The sequence below is a fragment of the Zea mays genome, chromosome 8 (genome assembly GCF_902167145.1).
Source record: "Zea mays cultivar B73 chromosome 8, Zm-B73-REFERENCE-NAM-5.0, whole genome shotgun sequence".
NCBI lineage: Eukaryota > Viridiplantae > Streptophyta > Magnoliopsida > Poales > Poaceae > Zea > Zea mays.
Window position 1 is genome coordinate 3880279 of NC_050103.1, and position 10371 is coordinate 3890649.

At 43.0% G+C, this 10371-nt stretch overlaps 1 protein-coding gene across 1 annotated transcript; it reads left to right on the forward strand.

Moving 5' to 3' along the window:
- The first annotated feature begins 5794 nt into the window (after positions 1 to 5794).
- On the forward strand, positions 5795 to 9522 carry LOC103634668 (calmodulin). Its single transcript, NM_001112020.2, has 2 exons — positions 5795 to 6025; positions 8851 to 9522. Exons 1-2 carry the CDS (start codon positions 5950 to 5952, stop codon positions 9222 to 9224), a joined length of 450 nt encoding a protein of 149 aa, NP_001105490.2. The 5' UTR covers positions 5795 to 5949; the 3' UTR covers positions 9225 to 9522.
- The last annotated feature ends 849 nt before the right edge of the window (positions 9523 to 10371 follow it).

A 10371-nucleotide genomic window follows, 5' to 3' on the forward strand; every position in this document is an offset into this window, starting at 1 on the left:
GGTCCGGAGCCCACTTGATGGGGTCCGAACCCTATCCAATGGCTCTGGGCTGCTTTACTTTGGGGGTCTGGGTTGTGCGCATAGGGGTCCTGCGCCTTCTGGGCCTGACGGCGTCGTCTCCGAGAACGCCACCTTAACCGCTCACGAGATACCCCTGGGGCTGTTCTCCGCACGGTTAAGGGTAGCCGCAAGGCATCGTGCCTTTATACCGTAGTAAGGGGTACCCCTAATCCAGGGTACCGACAACTCCTTTCTTCATAACACCAATGATTGTGTTGTCTTCCGTTGGCAAATACAATCAACTATAAATGAAGGTCGATTGAGATTTCAAGAGGTGAAGATTTATAGGACATCAGTCCCTGTCACCACATTAGTGCCGACGAGCAAAGAATCTTGCTTCGACCCTGGGCGACCGATAATGGCAAATGTAAAAATATCATCATGGTTGATCCTCACATGCCAAATATGACACAATGAGTGGTTACTCAAAAAGTTCCGGACAAAAGAAAGACCAGAGGCACCGGGGACAAGCACGATCGGACACCCGATCATGGTCACCTGTCCTGTGTACGCTGGATGGTCCAGGCACTAAGGCTGGATAGTCCAGGATAGGCGCGAATAGCCTGGCTATGAAGGTCGGACAATCTGCACACGACCAGAAGCAACAGCGAGCCTCAGACCATCAGACCACAACATCCTAAAACAAGTACTAGGAAGAAGAACACTTTCAAGATGTCTGGCCGGCTCCGCAAAGTCGACCCTACTTTTGTTCACCTGCTTCCTAAATATATGAAGAAGGTCGTTCCACACAACCGGCTAATAAAACAAACGAAGTCAAAAAGTGATCTCTGCGAAAGCAAAGGCCAACTAAACCACCCAAAAAGTGGTGCAACCAAGTTTGCCTAGTCATCTTCCTCTAGGGATGTCATGATGCTTTCCAGTCCATTCATCGCTGATGTGTTGTCCTACTCAAGTGTGGGGTGGTACGACGACGAATCTGTATTACTGGCCCAATTCGTTTACTTATTTGGGCTTGGGGCGCCATAAGTTTTTATCTATTGACATGTTGATTAGGCAGACATGGCCGAAGAGGATGCAATCCGAAACGACATCTGTGCATCAAAGTTCTATCAAATATTTATATTATCTGATCATAAGAGCCGATGACTTGCATCGATCTAAGTCCTTACTTCGGGAACAAATAACTCATGAGATCTATTGTTTCTAAAGTGCGCTGGTGCTTTTGGTTCGCCAAGCGCCACCAAATGGCAGGGGGCATGTGTTGAACACCAAAAGTGGCGGACTATCTAGCCCTAGGGCCCAGATTGTTCGCGCCCTCGCGATCAAATTAACTCGGGCGATTATCCTCATCTCGTGCGTGATTGTCCATCTAATCATGTGGGATTTGTTAGCTATCGCCTAGTAACGGGTCCAGACCTCTCCCTATATATATGAAGGGATATGGCTGATTGAGATCCCTCGAACACATTCTAATCGAACCAATTACTTTCTCTATCATTCCTACCCTAGGAGTAGATGTAGCGTAGTCTAGTTGTAGTTTTCTATATTTCCGTGCATTGTAACAGTGTATTGTAACAAAAAACTATCGATATTTATGAAAAACAAGAATAGAAATGCTATATAACTATTTATATGTTTCATTCTTCTATAAAATTTTAAAGCTACAACTTTGTTTTAGAACGATCATTACATACATAATATAAGTTAATGCCCATGTGTTGTTGCTTCAGCTCGTGCATCCTCACACTCTTCATCTTGATCTGAATTAGTATTTGGTACAAGCCCAGTAGTAAACTCATTAGCATTATCCTCAAGAACATCATTCATTTTCCTCTCTATTAGATCTTTGCTCTTGTTCTCTCTTTTTGCCTTAGTCTTGAATTAAATTTACAAAAACAAGATCTCTCATTCGGTCATGCAGTAGTTTGTTTCTTTTCTTTGTGGGAACCAATGTGTAGGTGCTAAGTATTAAAGAACAATCGCAAAGAAAAGAATGAATAATTAGAACATATAACAACATTTGTGTTACCTACTCAAAATCAGACCAATTCCGCTCACGAGATGAGAGTTGCGTGCTAAATTTAGGATTCTTGTTGCTAATAACCTCAAATTTGGTGTGATTATGCCATGGTTCAGCCACCACTTTGTTGCGTGAAAAAGAACAATCATATAAAGAGTTAGGCAATGGTATAAAAATTAACATTTCTTGTTGCTGATTACTACAATTGATTCACCTAGATTGATGTTCTTATTTCTTCTGTGTCTTACTGCAATGTCATGCCCAAATGACTCATGTTGTTCTTAATATACATTTAGCTCTTCAATCATACTATCTTGAGCTTCTTCTTCTTCAACCATCTTAGTAATGCAATCAATTACAATAGCTCTAAATGAACCACGAAGCTCAATTTCTGAGTTGTTTGGGTAATAAAAATAGGGTTCAAACAGTACCCTACCAAGTGTAGTGGAGTTTTCAACTTGTTGTCCCACCTTATATCAATTATGTCCTAAGCAACTTTGAAGCTATTTTTATTATTGTCAAACCTCATAGCACTCTCTTTTTGTGTCTCAAGCATACATCCATGCAAGAACCCCATAACAGGATCATTACTATCCATTCTCATCATTCACATCAGCACATTAGCCAATGGCTCAAATAAATCGATAGCTAGCCATGTCAACATTTTTCCAAAAGCTTTCTGATCTCACCATTTTGTTGGGTTTCTTGCCCTTTGCCTTCTGCAAGAAACCCAAGTCATTAAGCTCATTTGATCTAAAGAGCCTTGAGATATCATTCTTGTTATCTTGCAAACTTTTTAAATTTAATTAAGTAGTGGAAAAACGAGACACTCTAGTACGAATCAAGTCTTTCCCTATAAATTTCCTCATCAAATCTGTCGAAGAGGGAATTCTCCGGCCGGGTGGCGGAACGCACCCGCCCTAAATCCTAAGATGAGGAGGGGCCTAAGCGTTTTGCCTGCTAGCTAGATGGCGATGAACACAAGAACACACAAGGGTTTAGAGTGGTTCGGGCCGTGGGAGCGTAATACCCTACTCCACTGTGTGATGTATTGAGCTTGAGAGCTTGTATGAACTTGTGAGTCTGAGTGTCTGCGTGAGCCTAAGTTGGGTCTGCCTCGTAACGTCGTGTGCCCTCCCTTTTATAGCTCAAGGGGGGCACGTACAAGGGTGCTGAGCCCCGACATGTGGGCCCAAGGCAAAACGGAGGGAATACAAATAGAAGTATCCGATGCCAGTGTCGCCCAGAAGATCTCCGAGCGCCATAATGTTCGTAGTCTATATAGTATTAATATCTCACAGCTGCTTCCTCGGTAACGTGCGGGCCATGATGAGTATAGTGTATGCCGCAGCATGGGCGTACTGCCTACCAACGGAATGGACATGCACGCGCGCCTGCAGGATGGCCTGGTCGCTGTCCGTCAACGGAGTGGACAGGGCAGATTAAATGCTGAGGCGGCACATCGCCTGCCAGCGGAGTGGCAGCGCTCATTAAATGCTGCGGCGGCACATCACCTGCCAGTAGAATAGACAGGCGGCACACCTTATCCGCAATAAATGCAGCTGTCGCGCGGCCCAGAGGCCTTACGTCAAGCTCCGCCCGCCGGCTTACGTCACGGGCGATAGGTCACGTGGCAGCATTGGGACTCCGCATGAGCGGGGAGCAGTAACGTACACGGTATGGTCCAGACACGTGTCGGCTCCGGACCCCCGCCCGGCCTTGATTAAGGCCTGAGTATTCTTTGTCCCAGAATCCCGAGACTCTGCTGAGAGTGAGCCGGACCCCACACAGAGAGGTCCGGGACCCGTCCCGGGGGTCTGGTCTGTACCCGCGGAGGTCCTGGACCCTGCCCGGAGGTCCGGTCCGTATATGCAGGGGTCCTACACTTTCCCATGGGGGTCTGAACCCACCGTTGATACCTTGGAGGATATCGTCTTCTCTGGCCACGTGGCGGCCCCGGAGCCGTCCACGTGGTGGGGTCGGGTGCTGTTCCCCACGCGGCTAGAGATAGCCGCGCGGGCACCATGTCTTTATGCTGTAGTAAGGGGTACCCCTGTTTCAGGGTACCGACAAAATCCAACACTCTTGTATGAGCATATAAGAAGGCAGTCACATGTCTTGCACTAGCAGTTGTTTTCTCAACAACTCCAAGCTTTACAAGGTCCTCGAGCATGAGATCGAGGCAGTGAGTAAAACATACATTCCAAAAAATGGAGGGTCTCTTTGCTGTCAATAGACTTGTTGATGTTGTATTGCCACTAGCATTATTTGTGACCACCTACACAACATGTTCCTATCCTATCTCTTGTATGCATCTATCCACAAGATCAAAAATATATTTGACATCCTTATTGACAGCTGAGCAGTCCATAAAATCCAAGAAACAAACCCCTTGAGCACTATGGACAACTAAATTCATCCCCTACCCTTTCTATCTGTCCATGCATCTGGCATAATTGTACAACCTATGAGTTGTCATGATTCTTGGTGGCTCTTAAATCTATCCAACACCTTTTCCTTGCATTTTCAAGAATGGTCTGCTCGTCTCATATGGACTAGGACCTCTCAAACCTCTACCAAATGCTCCAACTACCTCAATCGTATGAGCAAAGCTAGGAAGGGTGGCTGTGTTATGTGCAATACTATCTTCATAAAAGAAGTGAGATATATATTCACAAGCTCTATCCCTCCTCTCCTCTCTTTTCTGAGTTGTCAATTGCGTTTGAGTTTTTTTGGCTAGTGCTCAATCCTCTTTTGTTCTTTTGGACAAAATCTTCAATAGACCCAGGTTTGTAGAATTTATCAATATTGCCACCAATTGTTGTTAATCTAGAGCTACTGCCACCTTTTGTTGACTTGAGCACAATAACCTCATCCCCATATTCACTATCTTCTTCACTTGACCTATCACCTCCTGAGTTATCAAGATCAATTTTATCCCTTTCTCTTTGCTTTTCCTTCCTTTTTTGCTCATTTGCATACTCTTTGTAAACAAAGTCATCATCTCTTCTTTAACAGGAGTTGGAAATTTCTTGCACTTAGAAACATTGAAGCCTGCAATGTTAGCAAGATGGTACTTTACTTTTGTAATTCTATCATTGATCAACTTGTCACAATAGTTATACTTTAGTGAATACTTCTTTAAATATGGACAATAGCAATGCTTCCATGCAGGACCATCTGACTTGATAGTTGTTGTTGGTGATTGTGTTATTGAAGCAGAGGCAACACTCGATGTGGTATCTATAAAAATAAAAATGCTAATTTGCAATTCAATAACCAACCAAATTTATTTTTTATAATGATTTGTGAAGTAAATGACAGCAGACAGGAAAAAACCTATCTATTAGATTCTAATTCAGGTTCAACAATTCAAAATATAATGCTAGATTCTAATAGATGTAGAAAAAATGAAATTCGTTAATCCATCTAGTATCTACTTCACAATTCACATATCAATAAGCATCTAATCACCTAGTTTAAAGCCGGTTCATCTCTAATACGATAAATCGTCTTTATGCTGTATACAACGCAAAGCGATACCGACTCTGATAATTCGTATCAGTCGGTATCACCCAGTGTGGCAGCAGCGTTGGCGGGTTAAATGGGTGATCGATGCGACGACCGACCACCCGTTTCTGGTCTTTTTGGATGAGTGCTTACCCGCCTGATTTCAAAAAATAATCTGAAAGTAAAAATTCCAAAAAATCTATTTTTTTAAAAAAAAAGGATGTGGCGGCTGATAGTGGAGGCAGTAAAAAAAAGTTCACGCGCATGGTCGGTCTGCGACTGCCTCTGACCGCTGACCGCACTGCTCCCTTCTCCTGTTCTCTCTCCCCACTTCGAGACTTCCTCCATTCGCGGTTTGCCTCTCTGCCTGCCTCCCTCAGATCCTCCCTAAGATTGCCATGGCGGACCAGCTCACCGACGACCAGATCGCCGAGTTCAAGGAAGCATTCAGCCTCTTCGACAAGGACGGCGACGGTATTCTCCTCGCCCCCGCTCTCTCTCCCTCTCTCCTGACGTGCGCGGCTTGATGTGGCATGGTAGGTTCACGCCACTGAAGCGACGGGAGATCTCACATGACCGCTGGCTGTGTCCATGACATCTCACATCAAGCGGATCGCGGGGTAGATTTGGATGTGTGTTTTTTTAACTCTCGGGGTATCTCGGACATGTAGATGCAGATCTCACGTCCTCTTATCTCTTGCGGGCTCTATCATGTTACGACTAGTTCTTGCAATTTCTGAGTATGGTCCCCAACGAGGAGACAATTGCTTTTGGCAACGGAGCCGCGTGAAGGTGTCACCTGGGCGGAAATCTGGACGCAGATCGACCTGGTGGCTCTAGTATCCGACGATTGGAGGTTGTATGGAATTCCAGCTAGGAATCATTCCATACCACGGGAGTTCCCCCATTATGGTCAACCGGGATAGCGATAGTAGGAAGCGTGGGATCATGTGAGGAGGTGGTAAAAAGTACCCGAACGTGTGAGGAGGTTAGCGGCAGATGCTGCTGCCTGCAGCTTGGATGTAGCGCAGGACACAGCGTGGTGTGATCTAGTTATAAGAGCATGTTGAGTCACTAGTTAGTTTTGGCAGGAATACCTTGAAGGTGGTGAACTGTTAGCAACCCCTCACGGATCACCAACAATAAGAGCAGCAAGGAAGAAATTAGATGGAGGATTAGAACACAGAATGGGGAATGAAGAGAGACAGCCGGAGGAGGAAGACGAGCACTGAGTTCTGTGTCTTGAATATTTCTCTCATCGCCTGATCTGTTCTCCTTTTTAGATAACTCCACGCATTTTCATTCTCAGTCTCTAGCTAGCCTCCTGTAATAGGACTTAGCCCATTTTCTGCAATCCAATACATCCAAAGAGGACGTAGGGTATTACGCTTCGGCGGCCCGAACCTCCATAAAACCCTTGTCTCCCTTGTCGTGCTTAAGGTGTTTGTCGTGGTCATCTCCTGGTAACCGGGCTGGGCCCCTGGGTTGTGGTAAGCAGTAGAGCAGCACACAAAGATCCCTTGTCGAATATTTACGGTGGTATTGTCCTTGTACCCCCATAACAAGGTTTAGACCCTTTGTGTAGTCCAATTCTAATCGGTAAGTTATTCGTGTCTCTATTACTTGTTCGAACACTAGTCACAATATTATTGTATATGTTCTTAATGAGTCCAGCTTACTTCGTTGGAACTTTATGTCCAATGCTCACAACATAACCTTTCTTGGTATTTTCTCATAAGCCTTCTCCAAGTCAATAAAAACCATATGTAGATCTTTCTGCTCCCTATACTACTTCATCACTTGTCTTATGAATAAAATGGCTTCTATGGTTTACCTTTCGGGTATAAACCAAATTGGCTCATAGAGTTCCTCGTTATTTCTCTCAGACGGTGCTCGATAATTCTCCCATAGCTTCATAGTGTGGCTCATCAACTTATTTTTCCGGTAATTAGTACAACTTTGAATATCTCCCTTATTCTTATATATCAGTACTAATATACTTAACTTGTTGCATCTTGTTCAATCGAAAGATATGGTTGAACAACTTTGTTAGCTATATTATAGCTATGTTCTCGAGACATCTTCATGGCTCCATTGGGATACCATTATAGCACATCGCCTTTCCCCTTTTATCCTTTTCAATATCTCTCTAACCTTAGATTTTTGGATCGTACGTACAAAACTCTTATTGGTGTCATCAAAATAGTGATCCAACTAAAAGTTTGTGTCCTCATTTTTCTCACCGAACAGTTTATCAAAATACTATCGCCATCTATGTTTGATCTTATTCTAGTTCACCAAGACCTGCTCCATTTCATTCTTAATGCACTTTAACTTGTTTGGAATCTCTTGTCTTCCTCTTACAGATCCTTCTCTCCTACTCAAACACCAGTTCTGTATGGATATTTATGTCTGCAGTTCTGCACTAATGTTATTGAAATCATGGAGTTTAGTTGTAGTTTGTATTGCAGTATAATATGAACCAAATCTCTTCACAGCTTATCAACAAGTGCTCGTTAAATTTGGGTTTGTGTTTTTAGGGAGTCTTAACCATATTAAAATCCATTATCATGCATTTGAACACCTGCAAATTATAACTCAAATAATTACTCCATGGGTGAAATTCATTCCTAGAAATTCGTGGTTCCATTTGGGTTTGCTTTTCTTCCCTTGAACATTTCCTTCCATTCTGATAAAGAAAAGCTTATATTCCTACGTTGTGTAGGTTGTTGACTAACTCCAGTCCTCTGATTGTGTTAGAGAAGTTCTGTTGGATGGCACTGTTAATTTCTTCATGTTTGCTGTCAATTGTTATATAGCTGCCTACTTGTAGAACAATAGAAGTGTTCTCTACCTCTGAGATACATTCATTTAACATGTCAGATAAAGAAAACTCGGACATTTATCCTTATAATATCGTTGATACCCCTGTTTGTCAGTTTGTAGAGGTGTCATCCTGTAGCACCAGTAGTCTGGTGGTACTTTTTTTTTTGCATGTGGGCAGGTACATAGATTAAACATTCTAGGTATTTCTATTTTCCCTCAACTGTAATAACTCCCAGATCACATTGAGGATTAATACTTTTTGACATGTTTGTTAATTTTTATAGTATAAGATAACATGTTAAAGCTCGAACTTCTAGTTGATTGCATGATTGCTATTACTGTTGAGTGTTCGCACCATATCATGATTGGAATGCCGCCTCAAAATGGTTTAAATCTTTAAGCTGTCTTCCTCGGATATTTTCCAGTTGAAGTGATTTGAGATAGTAGTGAGTAATGTTTGGCTGACATAACAGGCTGCATCACCACCAAGGAACTTGGAACTGTGATGCGCTCGTTGGGGCAGAACCCTACTGAGGCTGAGCTTCAGGACATGATCAACGAGGTTGATGCTGATGGCAATGGAACCATCGACTTCCCTGAGTTTCTCAACCTGATGGCACGCAAGATGAAGGACACCGACTCTGAGGAGGAGCTCAAGGAGGCCTTCCGCGTGTTCGACAAGGACCAGAACGGCTTCATCTCTGCTGCTGAGCTTCGACATGTCATGACCAACCTAGGTGAGAAGCTGACGGACGAGGAGGTGGATGAGATGATTCGTGAAGCCGACGTGGACGGTGATGGCCAGATCAACTACGAGGAGTTCGTGAAGGTGATGATGGCCAAGTGAGATGATGTGCCTGTTTTGAAGCTAGTTCCTCTCTTGATGGTAGTAGCTAGTCTAGTGTTGGAGACTGACTGCATTTGGTCCGCCTTGTTCCTCTCGCTGCATCAATGGACATATCCGTTTGTTTTCTCCCAAGGGATTTTACCATGTCGGTAATTTCGTTCAAATTTGTTTATGGTTGTATTAACATTTGTGTTATCTTGGTACAATGATCATGCCTTTCCCTTCTAAATTTAGGTGTTGAATTTCTTGTAGAAATACGTGGCATGCATGTGCAGATATATCCGATTTTGTTTGGTTTTCTCGTTACTTGTGCTGTAATTCTTTCGCAGCATTATTACCCAACGATTTCTCTGCACTGCCTAGGCGGACCGTTGACCCATGTTGGCCACCCAAGTGAACAAGAGTGTTGCTTTTAGGGGTAGTACCCATGTATTGCTTCTTCTATTGTTCTAAAAGCTGACCGAGATCTAGTGATTGTAGGTAGGGATGGTAATGGATCATGACTCAAATGACTTTTTTAATTTGTTTAAGTCCTTAATCAAGTCCAGTTAAAAAATAAATGGAAATAGAGTCTGGTTCTAATCCGATTCTTAAATTTTTAGTGTAAAATTTAGAGTCCATTGTCCCTAATTGTTGGCCATCTAGTTCGACATAAGTGCAAGTACGGTCTTACCCTTCATCTATTGCTTGTTAGATTCTTGCTGTTGTTGGATCACAAACCAATTAAAACTAGATTGTCTAAGTTACCGTGGACCGAAAAAACACAATGAATAACTATCACGCTTTCATGGTGAAGAGTGGCTAAGTTTATAAGCAAGGATAACTAGTCGAGCTTACTACCGAAGAACAAAATAACAAAGGGTATAGTTTCTAAGTAAACTAGCAAAGGAACCATCGAAGCTTCCGTCCGAAGGGATCCAATCAGGGCAAGAACATTGGTGGATTGTCCTAAATCAACTAGCAAACCTAGGACATCGTTCTAGATTGTCAGATTAAGACATGAACAACAATAAAAAACCTAGGACGTCATTTTTGGTCATCGGATCAAAAGATGAACAATAACATAGAGTTGAAAAAAGATCAAGAAAAAAATGGTATTCAATGTAAATATTGATTGGATGTTGGATACCATGTGCCCCTATTTTAT